This window comes from Vespa velutina, chromosome 10, assembly GCF_912470025.1.
Source record: "Vespa velutina chromosome 10, iVesVel2.1, whole genome shotgun sequence".
Lineage (NCBI taxonomy): Eukaryota > Metazoa > Arthropoda > Insecta > Hymenoptera > Vespidae > Vespa > Vespa velutina.
Genome location: NC_062197.1, coordinates 1,910,343 through 1,928,874, shown reverse-complemented (window position 1 = coordinate 1,928,874; position 18,532 = coordinate 1,910,343). Strand labels below are relative to the sequence as shown.

Sequence of the window (18,532 nt, the reverse complement as noted above, 5' to 3'; positions counted from 1 at the left end):
ATTGTTAAAGTTAGCGAGTTATAAACAAATTTCTTATACATATTATTCAGTTTCGAGCTATAGCTCTTGAGAGAAATTTTACCACTTTGTTGATAAACACTCTTGGGGATCATGTGTTCAAACGTCCAGTGTGCGTCATTATAATTGGAGAAAAAAAAGAAAAGAAAAGAAACGAAAAGAAAAGAAAAGAAAAAAAAAAAAGAAAAAGAAGAACGACTTCGATTGCTTTCATTTTCACACGATTTACGCTTTCTCTGTTACACGAAATCGTGTTACGATGTTAGCAAGTATGTATGTCTCATAGAGAGTTCCAATATTCCTTGAATATTTCCCCGTGCCTACGACGTTAAGTGATCGTGCATAAAGATTTCGTATAGACGGGACACACAACGACGACAGACCATTATACATTTTTCAATATTCGTCCCGCGAGGGTAATAAACTTTCTTACCAAAAGAAAAAAGAAAAAAAAGAAAAAGAAGAAGGAGAAAACGATAAGACATGCGTTACAAAAAATACGGTTTACTTAATTCTAGTGTAATTCGATTGGATTGTATTCTACATCTTATAATATTTTTGTTTTTAATCCTTTTTCTTTGTTTTTTTTTTTTTTTATTTTTTTTTTTTTTTATGCGAATACCGTGTCAGTGCATTAATACACCGATACGTTTTCCCATTGAAACATAGGCTGTGAATAATCGAATATGCAGATGTGTAGCATTATATGGAATATATGTGTTATAAATCACACAATTAAAAAAGTAGAGAAAAAAATTCGCATCGACGTAAGCCCCACTACGCTTCCGTACAGAGCTCGAACGGTTAATGAAAGATAAATTATTCGCTGGCTAAACCGAATGCAATTGTTTATCTGAACGGAAAAAAAAGTAAAAAAAAAAAAAAAAAAAAAAAAAAAAACAAATAAAATAAAATAAAATAAAACAAACAAACAAACAAACAAAATGAAAAACTATTACACGGTCGCAAGAATTTTGTTCTATACGCTTTAAGATTTTTTAAGCGGTAAGAAGAAGCGGACGTGCAAAATTAAATGGCATTTCGATCACTCGTCGAAGTACGAAAGCAAAATTAATTCATTCATAAGATAATTCAGTGTGTTCTGTTCGAAAATCATATATATATATATATATATGCATATATATGTATGTACAACGTTCTAATTTTTGTACAATAGAATTTCGATGCGCGCTTTAAATCCACATGGAAAAACACGATTGTTCGACCCTTTCTAATCTTTAAATATATCTTAAGATTTGCTGATTAATCTGCATTCTTACTTTATGTTTTCTCTGTACCGATGGTGGTCCAACCATTTCGGTACATAGTCGAAAATTACGGGCCTTTGGAATAAATCGGCGAACGTACAGGAGACAACCGCAGAATTTTAATCGATACTATAAAATAAAATAAAAAAAAGAAAAAAAAAAATAAAAAAAAAAAAAAAAAAAAATTTTGGTTGTTAATTGTTGTGTAAAATTTCGCTAAAATAAATAAGCTTATCACATTCTTTTCCCCTGGACTTCAACGAAATTACGATCATCATTATGTTTAAAAATTACCTTTGAAAGAACATATTTCTCTATCTCTCCTGTGTTAAAAATATTATATCCTTATTGTTTTTCTTTAGTAAAAGATACAATCCTTTTCAATCAGTAGCTTAAATAATTTATACGTTTTGAGCTGATAAAAATAAAAAATAATATAATAAATATAGAAAACTTGTTTATAAGTACTTGTTTATAAATGGTATTAATTAAACGCAAACGAGGTAAGTATATTAAAAATATAAATTAATCATTTATACAAACATTTAATACATATTATATATATTTCTATTGTTGTATGAGAAATTTAATTGCATTAGATTACATATATATATATATATATATATACAACTCTGCAATAGAGACACTGTGCAAGCATATGATCAAAACTCGAATTCTTAAATACTCTAAAGATAAATTTTAATAGATAGGTCCATCATCCATATTATCTTCTTCATCGTCATAACCTTCTCCATTATCAAAATAACTATTTACATAATCAGTCCCTTCATCCATTTCCTCATCTAATTCTTCTTCCTCATCCTCAACCACTTCATCTGTTTCTTTTTCTTCTGCTTCTTCATCAGCCTTTTCTTCTTCCTCTTCCTGTACATCACTCTGTTGATTAGTCTCTTTCTTTTCTAATTCTTGTAACTTTGATTCTATATCAACAGTTTTCTGTTTTTTCTTAGGCTGTACAGTCGCTTGACATTTTTGTCTACGAATAGATGGTTTTAATTCCGCTGGTACTTTGGACCAATCATATCTAGTATCATAGCCACTTTTATCAGTCATCAAATCTTGATAACGGTCAGAATAACGTTCAATATCTTTTTTCAATTCTATAGGTTGTACATTATATGGAGATTCTCTTAAATATTCAGTATAGTCCCTTTTCAATTCCAATAAATAACTCATTTCATTGGTAATTGAAAAAGTCAAAGCTTTATATTCCAACATAGGATATTTCTGTGGAGGTTGCAAAACCGGAGGTGGTAAAACTTCTCCTTTAGCAAATCCTAATTGTTCTGTATTAAATGACATAGAAGGTTTGAATTTTCCGCGTCCTCTTCCTGCCATGATTAAAATCTTCTTTGATAAATAATATTAAAGAATAATAACTTATCTCAAACTTTTTCCGACAGAGGCTCCTTTTTTTGTTCTGTTTTATTAATGTTTTCTTGTTTCTCAAGAAATGCTTCCTTATTATAAATTACTTTAACAACAAGTGAACACGAAGGACATGTAGCTTCTTCTTCACCAGCTATAAGATCTGCCTTTGATATTTGGAATTGATCACCGCATGGACAAGGGTAGTAGTAAATTTCTTCGTCTTCGTCGTATTCAAAATCTTCGATTTCCACTTCGTCGTGATACACTGACATAATGTTAATTAATAAAACTACTATCTTTGAGATCTAAAGAATTTAAAGGTTAACTCGGAAACACGTGTTCCAACCTCTAAACATCGATGAGAAATGATAGGTTCGAGCCATTTTCAAGGACAATATAGTTATGACTAACAGATACCTAAAGAGACTCAATTATTTCTATAAACGATTTAAATTTATTCTTTATATGAAGTATACTCGATCGCTTTGTAAGCTAGATTATAACATTCATACAATGAATACATAGTACATAGACATGTAAAACTATTTTATATTTCGTCAGTTTATTTTATTTATGATAAAAACTTATCCTACAAAATAAACAAAAAGAAAATAAAAATAAATTCAAAATCCCTTTTTTTCACAGGTTAAAATATCACATCGAAAGTATTAAAACTATGACCAATGATATTCTACGTTGCGTATATGATTATATATCATCGAATCAGAAGTACTAGAAGAGGAAAAATCTGATTGGCTGAAAGAATTCGAACGGATCTGTATAACCAATTGCAGTGCTCATATAATCGCACGACCAATCACAGTCGCGTTTACTAAGTTAGTGTATAATAAGTGATGAAATGAAATCATTCCGGATCTCGCGGGATCTGGCATCAAAGTTGTAAGGGCCGTAGAAAGTAGTGTCAATAAATGCGAAGAAAGGGCACCGGTCTTCTTACGTTTGCCATCATCGCGTTTTTTTAACGTTACGGGATAAGTGATTTAGTTAATCGAGAATTTCTTTGCGTATTAACTCGTGAAACATTTGTCAAAAGTTTTTTAATTGTTGCGTATATGCAGGCGGAACCGCGTGCGGGCGGTTCCCACGCGTCCGTGCAACAAGTGTCAGACGGTAGCGGTCGATTATAACGGACAAATATAACTAATCAAAAGACACGTGTTATAAACGCGATCAGTGCATGGTGTTTATTGTTTATCCTGTGCATATTTAAAATCCCGGTGAGGATGGGCTGTGCTGTAAGCACCACCGGAGACAAAGAAGCCGCTGAAAGGTCCAAGAAAATCGACAAGGATCTGAGGGCCGATGGCGAGCGAGCCGCTAGTGAGGTCAAGCTCCTCTTGCTTGGTATGTTTCTTCTTTTAATTTTTTCACAATATTTCATTGTTTTATCGATCAAATCATATTCAACGAATACAAATCGTTTTTGTTCCTATGAATTTAATGCGTGTCTTTATTCAACCAAGATAATCAGCCATTGATTCATTGAAAAGGAATATATATGATTGTTCATGTATACAATATAATTTTTTTTTTTTTTTGACATGATTATTAATATTGTAAAAAAAAGAAAAAAAGAAAAGAAAAAATAAATATTGTACGTCACTTTTCATTTCAACCTTAAAATACCTTATTATAGATATAAAGCTCTCGATGTCTCACTGTAGCATATATGTCAAACCACTATTTACACTTTTCCTTGAAACGTGCCGCGTAATCATTCTTAAGAAATACATCATTTCTGAAATCCGATTCACAACTTTTTTCTCTACGGCAATTTAATTGCTCAAGATAAATAGAAGCATTTTTCGATTGCCGCGACGTTAGTGCGCATGTCATATATATTTCTTATACTTGTTGCATTCGTTAGACATCTATTATTTCGTCACAGTTTAAAATATAAATACGTATATATATATATATATATATATATATATATATATATATGGATATATATGTGTGTATATATTTATATATATGGACAAAAAATATATTGTCTTTCTCGAAAAATTCTCAAACAAAATTCAAATAGAATATTCAAAGGAGATTATGGTAGATACATAAAAAAAAAAAAAAATGTTATGCGTATGACTAAGCATCAAATCATAAATGTAATTTTTATCTCATGTCAATTGTTTTACAAATTATGTTGAAATAACAATGTAAATAATTGTCATAGAGTATAATCTTACTTTTGATTATTTATTTTTAAGGGGCTGGAGAATCTGGTAAATCTACAATAGTAAAACAGATGAAAATAATTCATGAGACTGGCTATAGTAAGGAAGAATGTGAACAATATAAGCCAGTAGTATATAGTAACGCAATACAAAGTTTAATGGCAATAATCAGAGCTATGGGCCAGCTAAGAATTGATTTTGCTGATTCTAGTAAGGCCGTAAGTATTATATTTTAAAAAGGATAATCTCAGTTATTCTTTTATTTTTTTTTCTTTTTTTCTTTTCTTTTTTTTTTGCTTTGTTTGCTTTGTTTGTTTGTTTGTTTGTTTGTTACAAGTAACAACTAATCCTAAAAATCTATAATAATCGTGCATTAGGATATAGCCCGACAATTCTTCACCCTAGCTTCAGCAGCAGAAGAAGGTGAACTTACAGGAGAGTTAGTATTGTTAATGAAGAGACTATGGCAAGATGCAGGTGTACAACTTTGTTTCACACGTAGTAGAGAATATCAACTGAATGATTCAGCTGCATATTATTTGAATGCTCTCGATCGTATAGCACAACCTAATTATATTCCTACTCAGCAAGATGTTCTTAGAACACGTGTGAAAACTACAGGAATCGTGGAAACTCATTTTTCATTTAAAGGATTACATTTCAAGTATGTTATTTTTTAATTATAGTTGTATTATAAATTAATCATTGATATTTGATAACTTGGTATGTCTTTTGTAATTTAACAGAATGTTTGATGTTGGTGGTCAACGGTCAGAAAGAAAAAAATGGATACACTGTTTTGAGGGTGTTACAGCCATTATTTTTTGTGTTGCTCTCAGTGGATATGATTTGGTCCTTGCAGAGGATGAAGAAATGAATAGAATGATTGAATCGATGAAGCTATTTGATTCCATATGCAACAGCAAATGGTTTGTCGAGACGTCGATTATATTATTCCTTAACAAAAAGGATCTTTTTGAAGAAAAAATTGCTAGAAGCCCGTTAACCATTTGTTTTCCGGATTATAAAGGTGCTAACACATACGAGGAATGTGCATCTTATATTCAAATGAAATTCGAAAATTTAAATAAAAGGAAAGATCAGAAACAAATTTACACACATTTCACATGTGCCACAGATACATCTAATATACAATTTGTATTTGACGCTGTGACCGACGTCATAATTAAGAATAATTTAAGCAATTGTGGATTATTAAGCTAAGTGTTGCAATACTCCATTATTTTATAAAATGTAAAAAAAATCTTTCCAAATATTGGAAACACAACGATCAATTTATAGACATGACAAAAAAGAGACTGTATTAAAAACTGTAAAGAAAGGGAGGGGAAAACAGTTTATTATCATGTAAACACATGTACTAATCTCATAAGACTTTTACTTTGACATCTCATTAACATTTAGTATATCCTATATTCTTTTTTATTAGGTATTTCCTTACTGGATCCCGTACTTTTTGACACAGCATCCTCTTTTTCTATATTATTATATGCTGACAATGAACCGCTTTTCATTTTATCTGGATTTAATTCTGAGTAATGCGCGCAACAATATACGGTGTGTGTATATATTTAGATATATAGATATATATATATACACATACATACATACATACATACATACATACATACATACATATATATATATATTACACTTGAAATTGTAAATTTATAATCAATCTGGATTTATAAGAATCGATCTTTTTTTCTCATCTATAAAAAGATAATGCGTGCAGACGGAAGATCTCTTAATTTTTTATTCATTGTATTTAGTATCGATCAGGATTTAGTTAGATATTAATTTAAGACTTTTTGCAAGTCAACAACGAATTTTGGATTGATTTATTTAAACATAATCATGTAAGTTTAAATAATATCAATGCATCGTATCAATATATTATCGTGCTAGAAACGAATGTTGTGCGAAATTAATTTAAAGTTATGGAACGCGATAACACAATCGTTATGTGATTTAATGCGCGACAGTTTTTCCCCTTAAAAATTTGGATATCTTCGATAAACTATCTTGTAAATCGAAAGAAAGTACAAGAAACTTGTATTATTAATGTGTAACGTAACAAGAAATTTAATTGAATGAAAAATAATGTATATATTAAAATATATTTACATATTATTCATCATAAATTGTTGCTACGATCGGGATAGTCTTTTTTTAACTCTTGACGTATCCATGATGCATTGTTCGAATATTGCTATTCGTTGAGTCATTCTTGTACTTTCCGTTTCTGATGTCATCAACAATCTAAAATGATTGAAATGTGGCTCGTGAGGAATCGTTATGGGATATATTCGTTTTTGTACATAATTTATTTGCTAAAAGGGATTAATGTGTTATAACTAAAAGCATACTCTTCCGGATTTGTGTTCACAGCCATTTACATTGCTTTACACATGATCTTAGTTTTTGTGACAGGCACAGCGCTTTGTGTTTACAATATATTTATATATATAAATTCGTCAGACACACACACACATAAATTTAGCGAAAAACATTTTTTTATATATCATTCTACAATGTATAAAGTAAAGAGACCAATTTTATAATATCTCCGTTTAACAAGAGCACAAATAAATATTACATCAATTGGCATCAAAATTGAAGGACCGGTTATGTGCTATTTAGATAAATAAAATTTTTTTTTTTCTTTTTTCTTTTTTTTTCTTTTTTTTTTTTTTTTTTTTCTTTTTTCCCTTTATGAAACGATATTAAAATTTATTACTGTTAACATCCATTAGGTGTAGTACTGCAAAATCGTTGCAGGATTAAAATATTTTATAATTAAAACTCTAAGCTATAACTATAATAATAAAAATTCGATATTGATATATTTCGATGTTTTAGGAATGTTTCAATTATCTTTTTCAAAAATGTAATTATTATTTCAGAGATAAAAAAAAAAAAAAATTATATAAACACGCACACCATATACCCATCGAATAATTTTTCATGGAATTTTATGTCTTTTTTTTCTTTTTCTTTCAAGAATATTTTAGATTAATATTTGATCATGTGATTTATTTTGGAAGGTGTTCCCAGTTTCATTGAGCATTGTCTTAAAAAAAAAAAAAAAAAATTACATTGGAAAAATGTAAGTTATGATGGAAAAAAAATGATTAGAAAATATAAAAATACTTTTAAATGACTTTTTAATGATTTTTCTAAAAATATTATTTTACTTTCAGGACAAAATAATTCATAAATATGGGAACGAAATTTTTTTTTGCCTATTCATTTCTTCGCATTGCTACTTATTAGTAAGCAAGAAATCTTAATTTTGTACTACTTTGACAATAGCTATTTTCATAACATCGAATAACATATATGCATTTGGCGGTATACAAAACTGAATAATGAGAATTACATTTAATTTTAAGTTACAATGCATCACTATTTTGTTGTCCTTTTCTCATTGTATATACTTTCTTCATAGATAAATTAACGACTGTTTCCTATCCAATTCATAAGTAGTTTTCTATTTTGCAACATTTGAGATACATCAAGCAATGTCTCGAGCTAATAGAATCTACAACATATTCCATGGGTTTTATTTAGAATTATGCGCTATAATTTAAGCGTAACTTTGTATATCATATCATTGTATCATATGTCAAACATGCTCATATATATATATATATATATATTTTTTTTAGCTTTTAATAATTCTCTAGTTCTCTCATAAACTTAAATTTTTTTGTAGTATTATCTCATAATCCTTGTATTTATATATAGCCATTAAAATTTTAGCTATTTTTTGTTTTCTTTATAAACAACATATAATCTTGCAATATAAAAAATCAATATTATAATATATATATATATCATCGTTATAAACACAAAGATCATGGAATAATAATCAAAGATCGTAGGCATACGATGATTTTATGGAATCACTTAATTATTATTTTGCAGAAGAATTTGAATCAATGAAATGGTGCAGTAACAAGCACTTTTCCACTGATATTATTTTGTATACAGATAAAGAACTGGTCCTAGCCACGAAATAGATTTGGAAGTCATCGCGGCACCGAGGAAAAGAGAGAGAGAGAGAGAGAGAGAGAGAGAGAGAGAGAGAGAGAGAGAGAGAGAGAGAGAGAGAGAGAGAGTGTGATGACTCTTACGGAAGCAAAAGAGAACTTTGCCTTGTTTTTATCTCATTTCTCTATTTAGTGTCATAAATATTTATATGTAAGATGACAATAATACTCTAAATGAGGACTAACGTAAACTCTGTCTTTAATGTGGATTTCTCGCTGGAATAGGTGGACCACCTGATGTTCTCGCTGGAACCGGTGGTGGAACCGACGATGTAGGCAAGCTGGGCGGGGCATGCTGAGGTGGAGGAATTTGTCTTTGCGGTAATGGAGGAGGTATAGAACTAATACACTTGTTCGATGATTCTTGGGAAGGATCTGTACGTGGCAATGGCGGCGGTGGTCTAGTTGGCGCAGGATAATTAGGAAATCCATCTAATATTTCTTCGTAAATTGCAGATTCCGGAGACGATCTTTCCACTTGTTCGGATTCAGCTCTATCTTTAACTGGCGTCGTTGGAAATTGATTAGGTAATACGCTAAATACACCTGCGTGGGGAACTTGTTTTTTCTCTTGATATGGACTTTTAGGCGGTTGAGATGGTCTGCCTGGTGGAGCTGGCCTGGGCGGTGGGGTAACATCATTCGTATTTCCTTTATTAGGCGATGGATGTTCTCCAATTCCTAATTGTTCTAATTTTGGCAAAGAAGTTTTCGAAATAGGCGAGAAAGCACTAGATTGCGATGCTGTGGTATTGCTACAAATTTCTATTTCTTTCTCAATAAGTTGCATCCAATTGGGTGACTTTAATGTTAAAGTTAATGCTTGGCCGCAGACGTGTGTCATTCCTTTTTTTGCAGCGGCCAAAGCACATTGTCCATCTCTAAAGGTGACCCAAATTGTTTCTCCAACGAATCTCACGAGAATCACTTCGCCAATATGAGACAGATCTTGTACCAATGCCATCATAACATTACTATCGAATGCGCTATCAGCATCTTCTGTTTCGTCTACCGTTTTTACTATTATCGTTCCATCCGGTGGACCCAAATCTTCTATTACTTCTTTAAATACATGTTCCCTTTGTTGTGGTTCAACGCGATAAACCTCTACGTCGATAATAGCAATAACAGGTCTGTGATCACTTTGTTTTAATTCTGCTCTACCATAATAAATAAGCTTCCCTGGATACCAATCTGTAGGAGAATCTAGGGTCACAGTTTTAACAGAATTATCCAAAGCTTATGTAAAATGTTTTTGCTAGTTGTATTCTTTCACACTCACCAATATCAGGTATTTGCTTTCTTCGTTTCCAAAGAACTCTATCTGTCCATGCAGGCTGACGGCATTTTTCACTCGTGTCATAGTCATCGGAAAAAAGATCGTACTTGTATGTAGGAGGAAATGTAATGGATCCTTCCAAAAAGTTTTTGAACACATTACCCTGTTCCTGTTGTACCTGTTCGAAAAGTGAATGCGAGTAATACCTACAATTACGAGAATAAATCGACCGAAGAATTGTAAAGTTACTATTAATATCAAATTATGTTACATTGTTCTAGATAATTTGCATATATTTAGAAAAATGTTTAAGGTTTTTACTTTTAATTGATCATATTGCAGTATTTGATCAATTTCATTCCTCTTAATCATTTCCTTCATTTCATCCTTATCCATGTCAACTCTGTAATTAAAATCTCCGCACCAAAATACATAATCATGAGTATTTAGTGTTCTACCCATAGGAAACGTTATTTTTCGCGTTATTTCTGCATAATCAGCATTGCGCTCAGTAACTTGAGATTGGCCAGCAGCAAAATGGGCGCATACAAAACATAAAGATGTAGAATATAAGACACATCGTATAGCTGCCGCACCTTTATTACCCGTAGCACCACCTAAACCTGTTTTCACACAATCTACTGCAACATCTCTCAAATAAGGAGCATGTTCGGGTCGTATGAATAGATATAAGCAAACTCCAACTAATTGTTGATATGTAACAAGAACATATTCGGTATCTCTTGATAATACTTTTTGTAATTCTTTTGCCCAAGCTTTTGCATTGTCAAAATTAGCTGCCATAATATTACTAGCATTTAAATCTACTATTTCTTCAAATCCAATTGCAAATACATCCACAGGTACGTTATCATATTCCACAGATACCAATGCTGAAAATATTATTGAAGGATATATATATATATATAATTATAACATTAGATTTAATATATTTATCTATACTTACACGATGAATGACGCGGAGCATCCAATAACCAATCAGAAAGTAAAATATCTTTATGTGATACGCTTCGAAAATGTTTACCGCCGTTCACATTATAAGTACCAACGCTTATTCTAAGCTTCATTGTTGTTACATATTCATTATATCTTTTACACATTTCTCTCAATACACTTGGCGGAGCATGTAACATATTAGATGGTAACAATAATCGAGCTCTATCAGCTATCTCTGTATTTAATGTAGAACCTAAGAGCAAAATATCAATAGCTTCCTGCTTACTCGAATCCAAAAGATTGTTTTGTATTGTTCTAGCGGCAGATCTTGCTCCATCTAATAATTTTGAGCTTCCTTGAATCGCCCCTGTTCCAGCATAAATTTTACTAACTTCATTGCCATTATATATCCACATTTGACGAAAAATTTCCTCAAATCTTGACACCATTTGTTGTTTTTCAAGTAGTTTTAGTAAACTCAATTGCTGCGCAAGCAATTCTAATGCAAAAAAAGTTTGTACACAGTTAGTTCTGTCCAAGCAATCTAAGCAATTAGTACGAATTGTACCAGTTTGTTCAAGTATTACATTTTTTCCAGCAGCATAAAATAAGGAAAAGGACTCTAAGTACTTTTCCACTTTAGCTTTTAATTTGGAGAGATTCTTCATGTTTCCACCTCTACACTCCTGGTGATAATCAAATAATATGTGTGGTACATCATTGTGTTCTGACATATTGTGATGTTTTTGAAATAATTGACTTAACATTGCTTCCCCTTCTTTACTACCAATGAGACTGGAGCCCAGAAGATTTACTATCACTTGTTGTCCATACCTTTGCTTAATCATAGTTAAATGTCTATCAAAAGCTGGTTTTGAAGCTTCAAATCCTCTGGATATTTTAACTTTATGCGAACCGACTTGTATTCCAGGTTGTTCCCAAAATAATGGAACCGATCCTCTAGTCTGTATATAAGATGTTACTTCATTATTCAAATAAATAGTTTGTTCGGTTTCCACGAAATTAGCTACATGTCCATCGTCATTGGTCCCTCTGACATTAAATCTAAATATAGGCATTTAAAAAAGAAAAAAAAATTGATCTTTCTAGAATAAATGTAGAGATATATGTAGGAAAGAAAAAAATTATATTGAAGTCAAATTTAATTATTATTATTATTATTATTATTATTATTATTATTATTATTATTATTATTATTATTATTATTATTATTATTATTATAGTATGAAATATTTTTATTATCATTGTACATAAACTTTATTGTAAGATTGTCAATTAATATACATACCTAGTACCTGCTCTTTCACAACTTAATCTTGATACAAGAACTGCGCGAGCTTGTCTATGACCCACATAAACTGTACGAATTTCTACACTGCCACACATTGCTTTGAGTAACCATTGGCTCGTATCTACTCCATATCTTAACAAATGAATGTGTAACATTCGATTCCTAAATTATTAGACAAAAATACTTTTGTTTTTATTTGATTAAAAACAAATAATATGTATTAATATAAAATCCATTTTACCAAAAGAATCTATTATCTGTGGTCGTTGATTTACTTCTTTTTTGGGCACTAAGAGTGATATCAAGACATTCCTGTTGCCCGCCTGTCCAAGAAAAATAAAATGTACCAGAATTAAGGAATTTTCTAACTTCTGATACACGATCTTCATTTCCTTGACTATAATGTAAAGGAACAAAATGTGATTGTGTGATTCGGAAGATTTCAGTTTCACCAATTTTACCAACTGAGAAGCAACCGGTAACAAGGACAAGATAAAGTAAAGTGTTCTCTCCTGCATTTAATTGTAATACTCCTAAACATCCATAGGCATCTAACAATTTCGTATATTGTCCTTTCAAGGATTCTGTTTCTTGAAGAGCTGCAAAAAAAAAGGCCAAAGAAGAGATATATAACAAATAATCGATTTGTTCGGAAAAAAAAAGGAACGATTAATTCGGTTAGACATGAATTATAATTCAAAGTTGTTAATTTAAAGAATGAAAAATAATAGCATTGTGAAAAATGAATATTTATTATTAAAAATATGTCTCTCTTAGTTTCTTTCTCTGCGTAATTAGAAAATTAATAAATATACTTACAAAGTACAGCGACAGCCTGAGATTCAAATAAGACAGTTTCTTTATGATTTCGACGTTCTAACAAAAGGGAATGTGGACTAGGTGGTTTTAATTTTTCGTATACGCGAAAACCTTTTCCCATCGCCATTATGTTGCGGTGATGTTTTTTCAAATATTTGACAAATAAGTTATCCGTTCGATTCTAAATGACAGCGCTTCTGTCATACCACCATTGTGATCATAAGCCGCAACTCCCACTCGAGATATCGTTTCTACATCGACTATAAATTCGAAGATCGTTCGACCAATCTCGTTTTTACTTTTGTTCGATTAATACTCGAACGCCATCTATCGCAATATTATTTTTACTATATAAAAATCGAAGTTAGGAGCATATATATCGATTGTATAAGATTATTATTATATATATATACACACATACATATATATATATATATATATGCATGTATATATTATAATATATTTTGACAAAATTTTAAATTATTATATAATCAAATAGTCTTATAGAAAAGTTTTTTAAATTCAAAAAAAAATTAAATATAGTAAGTATAAAATTAGTTATACAAAAGAACTTTTACTATCTTTGTTGTATATATATATATATATATATATATATATATATATATATATATATGTATGTATGTATGTATGTATATACTTGAAACATAATTTTAAAAATACATTTGTTCTACATTAGCAGGGTGTATAGAATAAATTCATAGAACGATCGAAAGCTAAATTTACAAAGATCATCATAAAATCATGATCCGATCATTGCTCGCAGTGTGTTATGTTTAGATATGTGTTATGATGGATATGTGTGTGTGCGTATGCGCCTACATAGCCTACTGAAAAGTAGTGTTCTCTTTCATAACGTGTGTGTGTGTACATATATATATATATAAAAAAATATATACATATATATCTTTTTTAAAACAGTATTAGAAAGGCACCATAGTAGTAGGAGCTTCGTATTTTTTATAAAATTAACAATAATTATCTTTTGTTCCTTTACAAATCTATAAGATCTATTGGCATATAAAATTTATTTATCGCTTTTCGTTTCTATAAAAGAAATTAAATTCTAATTATGTTATTGTTAAAAAAAAAAATTATATATATATATACATAGCTGTGACAGAGAGAGAGAGAGAGAGAGAGAGAGAGAGAGAGAGAGAGAGAGAGAAAGAGAGAGATAAACGAATTCTTCGAATATAAGGAAAAGTAATAAAAAGTGTAAACATTAATTACAATGGATAAAACAGATCTCGACGATTAGTTAGTTACTTATATATTCCTGTTTTCTCTTGCGTACGCGCATGCTGTGAATGAGAAGAGCATAGTAAGCGAAAGAAGTAATCCTGTTCTTGTTAATTCTTGGAAATACATCAAATTGTTGATGTTAATTATCTTATGAGAAAAATTGAACGATGAATTTTTGACATTGTCAAAAGTATAAAAAAAGGAAAAAAGAAAAGAAGAAGAAGAAGAAGGAGAAGAAGAAGAGAAAGAAGAATTCGAAAAGTTCGCAAAGAAATTTTTAGAATAAAATTATACTCGCACGCTCGTTCTTACTCTCGTATTGTATAAGGTTAAAGCGTGTTAAAAAAAAAAAAAAAAGAAAAAAAAAAAGAAAATGCTATGAACTCAATAGAGGTATGTATAGTAGAGGGTGTAAATACGTTATATGATTTTCTTTTCTTTTCTTTTCTTTTTTTTTTTTTTCCCTCTTTCTTTCTTTTTCTTTACGATCGTGTGAACAATGTTATATATCTTTCTCAATGTATATACAATCTTAATATGTCTCTTCTATCTTACTTTACTCATACTTAAACAACCTCAGCTGTTTGATGTCAGGTGATTTTGACGTACTTATCCCTAATCTACCTTCGAATTTTACTTTGAATCATCTGTTACGAGTAGTCTAGCACGAGCATTGTAACGGATCCGATGAGCTTACGTGCCAGTGTACATTATTCTTTAGAAAAGAAATTAAAATAAAATCTTTCGATATTGTTCTCCGTTTTATATATACAACATAAAGAAACAAATAATATATATATATATATATATATATATGTATATATGTATATAAATATATATACACGTTTTTATTTGGCCATAGATATTTTCCCACGAGCTAGTTATTGCTAAATCGTAAATCAAGTTACAAAGATATATACCGTCGACGTATAGACAGCTTAAATCCTTCGTAAAATTCTTAGAAAAACGATTAATCATTATAAACGACGACATTATTACGATTTTATTTCAACATATATGAATATCTGAATATATATATATATATATATATATACACATACACACATATACATGTACATATAAATATATATATTTGTGTCTGAATAAATTTATTCTTGAACTTTCACACATTGCTTATGAAAATTTATTAAAGTATATCAATTTATAAGGTAAATATCAATTTATAAGGTATCTCATTTGATTTTAATTAATAAGTGTGAAAATAATAATATCATTCTAAGGTTATAAAAAACAAATCATTGATTAGATCATATATCTTGATATAATTTAATTCTATTACAAGTTTGTAGAAAATATTTAGGAAATTCATTCATGTGTTTTTTTTTCTTTTTCTTTTTTTTTGTTTTAATTCTTTTAATATATATCTATAATTGTAAATGTGATCCATTTTATTCCATTGTAAAATAATACAATTATAATTGTGTATACAGATGTCAGGCGAAGAATATGATAGTGAAATGGATTATTCGGATTCGGATTGTGGAGACCCAGGTTATGAAGATTATTACAATGTACAACCATGGGGTGGTGAAGTAGACAATGATGTTGATCCTGATCAAAATAGGAGAGATCCAGAGTATGCCATTTATGATTGTTTAAGAGTTGACGAAGTAGAAAGGCTTTTGAATGAAAATGTTGAAGTATTGAGCAACAGTCTACGTATAACACCGTCCTTAGCCAAAGTATTATTACACGCACAGAATTGGGCACTGCAAGATATTATTTCAAAATATCGTACCAATGCTTCCAATTTATTGATCACTTCGAAAATTAGACCGGTGCCTTTGGTGGATTCTACGTCAGGAATAAAAAGTTTAAAGGGTGGATTGTGTTCTGTGTGTGTAACTATTCATTCTGCTGATAAATTTTCTACTCTTATGTGTGGTCATTCTTTTTGCAAAGACTGTTGGTGTATGCATTTTGAAGTACAAATAACACAAGGTATATCTACTGGTAAGTTACAGAGTCAATTTTCTTTGTCATAATAATAAAAATTTAATTCTATAAATAAGCTTTATAACAAATGCTTATTGTTCAAAGGAATAAGTTGCATGGCACAAGACTGTGACGTTTTAGTACCAGAAGACTTTGTCTTATCTTTGCTCACTAAGCCTAACATGAGAGAAAGGTATCAACAGTTTGCTTTTTGTGATTATGTAAAATCTCATCCACAGTTAAGATTTTGTCCTGGTCCAAATTGCCAAATAGTAATGCGTTCAAAAGAACAACGAGCTAAAAGGGTTATGTGTTCTTCTTGTAAAACTGTATTTTGGTATGCATATCTTGTTCCATATATTATAAATAATATATTTGAGTACACACATATATATATATATATGTATATATATAGTGATTATTGTTTTCATGGTTCAGTTTTCGATGCGGTATGGACTACCATGCTCCTACTGATTGTAACACAATTAAAAAGTGGTTAACAAAATGTGCAGACGATTCAGAAACAGCAAACTATATTAGTGCTCATACCAAAGATGTAAGAGTCTAAAACTAATATTGCATTAAACATTCATTTATATATACATAATTTTTACTAATTAATTTTGTGTATTTTAGTGTCCAAAATGTCACATTTGTATAGAAAAAAATGGTGGTTGTAATCATATGCAATGTTATAACTGTAAGCATGATTTTTGTTGGATGTGCCTCGGTGATTGGAAAGCACATGGAAGTGAATATTATGAATGTTCACGTTACAAGGAGAATCCTAATATAGCACATGAAAGTGTTCATGCCCAGGCAAGGGAAGCACTTAAAAAATATTTGCATTATTATGAAAGGGTAAGCTTATATCATTTATAAATTTATATCAATTTCACAATATTATTATTATTGTTATTTGTTATAAACAAGAAATTTATTGTAGTGGGAAAATCATAGTAAATCTCTTAAACTGGAAGAACAAACTTTAGAGGGCATAAAAATGAGAATTAATAAAAAAGTTATGACAGCAAGTGGTACATGGATAGATTGGCAGCATTTGTTTGAAGCTGCATCACTTTTAGCTCGCTGTCGATATACTTTACAATATACATATCCTTATGCTTATTACATGGAACCTGGTCCAAGAAAAGAACTCGTAAGATTTTAACAATTCATAAAAAATTATTCTAATAAATATAGAATTAATCATTTAATTTTATTTTAATAGTTCGAATATCAGCAAGCACAGCTGGAAGCAGAAATAGAGAATCTTTCATGGAAGATAGAACGAGCTGAAACAACAGATCGCGGTGATTTGGAAAATCAAATGGATATTGCCGAGAAACGTCGCGTTACATTATTAAAGGACTTTCTCGAGGTATAACTATTAATTAAATAAGGTTTATTTTACAAATGTCACAGATTCTCTCTCTTAGGTCTTTCTAAAATGTCAACATCACTAGTTTTGATTTTTGAAATATGGATACGTATGTATAGTAATGATAGATCAAAACTTCCTGCGCTTTTAAGTTTCATGTCTTTAAAGACGTGATTCAATATGCGAAGATCAGTCTTCCTGATAAGGAATACTTTTACAATTTGCAGAGGTTAAGTATAGTATATGTTTAGAAATTATTATAAGTTAGCCATAAAGGATATTTATTCTCTCATTATTCTTTTCATTCGATAAAGATCATATTTTGCTCTTTTTTTTTTTTTTTTTTTTTTTTTCTTTCTTTCTTTTCCCAAAAGGAGATAAAATAATAACATAATAAAGACATAACACGTGTGCGTAATATGAAAACATTGACTTTTAAATATCGGCTTGATAACAATATCCAATCTTATAAATTTTTGAATGATTGATATTCTTGATGGAGATATGAAAAGAAATAAAAATACGAACGTATAGCACGTAATAATTTAAAAAAAAAAAAAAAAAAAAAAAAAAAAAGAAAAAAAAGAAAAAAAAGAAAAAAAAAGAAAAAAAA

At 30.0% G+C, this 18,532-nt stretch overlaps 6 protein-coding genes across 25 annotated transcripts in view; 3 read left to right on the top strand and 3 right to left on the bottom strand.

Moving 5' to 3' along the window:
* LOC124952301 overlaps positions 1–1,540 on the top strand; it is a 27,044-nt gene extending 25,504 nt beyond the window's left edge. For all 14 annotated transcript variants that reach the window (XM_047501942.1, XM_047501938.1, XM_047501943.1 and 11 more), the window contains one exon: positions 1–1,540. This exon is cut by the window's left edge and continues 8,321 nt beyond it. The gene's annotated coding sequence lies outside the window, so the exon portion shown is untranslated.
* A 254-nt stretch (positions 1,541–1,794) lies between these two features.
* LOC124952311 (DNA-directed RNA polymerase III subunit RPC7-like) lies at positions 1,795–2,645 on the bottom strand. The gene has a single exon (XM_047501980.1). The coding sequence runs from the start codon at positions 2,643–2,645 to the stop codon at positions 1,986–1,988; it is 660 nt and encodes a 219-aa protein (XP_047357936.1). The 3' UTR covers positions 1,795–1,985.
* LOC124952314 (DPH3 homolog) lies at positions 2,589–3,331 on the bottom strand. Its single transcript, XM_047501988.1, has one exon. The coding sequence runs from the start codon at positions 2,948–2,950 to the stop codon at positions 2,693–2,695; it is 258 nt and encodes an 85-aa protein (XP_047357944.1). The 5' UTR covers positions 2,951–3,331; the 3' UTR covers positions 2,589–2,692.
* LOC124952309 (guanine nucleotide-binding protein G(i) subunit alpha) lies at positions 3,328–7,565 on the top strand. 2 transcript variants are annotated; one of them, XM_047501976.1, is made up of 4 exons: positions 3,328–4,043; positions 4,910–5,094; positions 5,254–5,540; positions 5,623–7,565. In XM_047501976.1, exons 1-4 carry the CDS (start codon positions 3,923–3,925, stop codon positions 6,098–6,100), a joined length of 1,071 nt encoding a protein of 356 aa, XP_047357932.1. In that variant the 5' UTR covers positions 3,328–3,922; the 3' UTR covers positions 6,101–7,565. The 2 variants fall into 2 exon arrangements, with proteins under 2 accessions (XP_047357932.1, XP_047357933.1); XM_047501977.1 differs by lacking the exon at positions 3,328–4,043 and adding an exon at positions 4,655–4,807.
* On the bottom strand, positions 7,531–13,567 carry LOC124952300 (synaptojanin-1). Of its 3 annotated transcripts, XM_047501929.1 has the most exons (8): positions 13,320–13,566; positions 12,962–13,099; positions 12,742–12,823; positions 12,498–12,662; positions 11,199–12,253; positions 10,553–11,124; positions 10,235–10,409; positions 7,531–10,158 (listed from the first exon to the last, which is right to left on the bottom strand). In XM_047501929.1, the coding sequence occupies exons 1-8, from the start codon at positions 13,444–13,446 to the stop codon at positions 9,152–9,154; spliced, it is 3,321 nt and encodes a 1,106-aa protein (XP_047357885.1). In that variant the 5' UTR covers positions 13,447–13,566; the 3' UTR covers positions 7,531–9,151. The 3 variants fall into 3 exon arrangements, with proteins under 3 accessions (XP_047357885.1, XP_047357884.1, XP_047357883.1); XM_047501928.1 differs by having other exon boundaries at positions 7,531–10,146; positions 12,742–13,099; positions 13,320–13,567; XM_047501927.1 differs by having other exon boundaries at positions 12,742–13,099.
* A 901-nt stretch (positions 13,568–14,468) lies between these two features.
* Positions 14,469–18,279, top strand: LOC124952247 (potential E3 ubiquitin-protein ligase ariadne-2). Of its 4 annotated transcripts, XM_047501800.1 has the most exons (9): positions 15,281–15,287; positions 15,736–15,751; positions 16,034–16,556; positions 16,644–16,875; positions 16,977–17,094; positions 17,175–17,399; positions 17,485–17,697; positions 17,770–17,919; positions 17,978–18,279. In XM_047501800.1, the coding sequence occupies exons 3-9, from the start codon at positions 16,034–16,036 to the stop codon at positions 18,002–18,004; spliced, it is 1,488 nt and encodes a 495-aa protein (XP_047357756.1). In that variant the 5' UTR covers positions 15,281–15,287; positions 15,736–15,751; the 3' UTR covers positions 18,005–18,279. The 4 variants fall into 4 exon arrangements, with proteins under 4 accessions (XP_047357754.1, XP_047357755.1, XP_047357753.1 ...); XM_047501798.1 differs by lacking the exons at positions 15,281–15,287; positions 15,736–15,751 and adding an exon at positions 14,469–14,975; XM_047501799.1 differs by lacking the exons at positions 15,281–15,287; positions 15,736–15,751 and adding an exon at positions 15,006–15,176.
* The last annotated feature ends 253 nt before the right edge of the window (positions 18,280–18,532 follow it).

Excerpts from the sequence above, each read along its gene's own strand:
- LOC124952311 (XM_047501980.1), bottom strand. The coding sequence starts at position 2,645 with ATGGCAGGAAGAGGACGCGGAAAATTCAAACCTTCTATGTCATTTAAT.
- LOC124952314 (XM_047501988.1), bottom strand. The coding sequence starts at position 2,950 with ATGTCAGTGTATCACGACGAAGTGGAAATCGAAGATTTTGAATACGAC.
- LOC124952309 (XM_047501976.1), top strand. The coding sequence starts at position 3,923 with ATGGGCTGTGCTGTAAGCACCACCGGAGACAAAGAAGCCGCTGAAAGG. Across the intron at positions 4,044-4,909 it reads GGTCAAGCTCCTCTTGCTTG|GGGCTGGAGAATCTGGTAAA; the intron begins GTATGTTTCTTC and ends TTTATTTTTAAG. Across the intron at positions 5,095-5,253 it reads TTGCTGATTCTAGTAAGGCC|GATATAGCCCGACAATTCTT; the intron begins GTAAGTATTATA and ends ATCGTGCATTAG.
- LOC124952300 (XM_047501927.1), bottom strand. The coding sequence starts at position 13,446 with ATGGCGATGGGAAAAGGTTTTCGCGTATACGAAAAATTAAAACCACCT. Across the intron at positions 13,100-13,319 it reads TCAGGCTGTCGCTGTACTTT|CTCTTCAAGAAACAGAATCC; the intron begins GTAAGTATATTT and ends TTTTTTTTGCAG. Across the intron at positions 10,159-10,234 it reads AAAGCAAATACCTGATATTG|ATTCTCCTACAGATTGGTAT; the intron begins GTGAGTGTGAAA and ends CTGTGACCCTAG.
- LOC124952247 (XM_047501797.1), top strand. Across the intron at positions 16,557-16,643 it reads AACACAAGGTATATCTACTG|GAATAAGTTGCATGGCACAA; the intron begins GTAAGTTACAGA and ends TATTGTTCAAAG. Across the intron at positions 17,400-17,484 it reads ATTTGCATTATTATGAAAGG|TGGGAAAATCATAGTAAATC; the intron begins GTAAGCTTATAT and ends AATTTATTGTAG.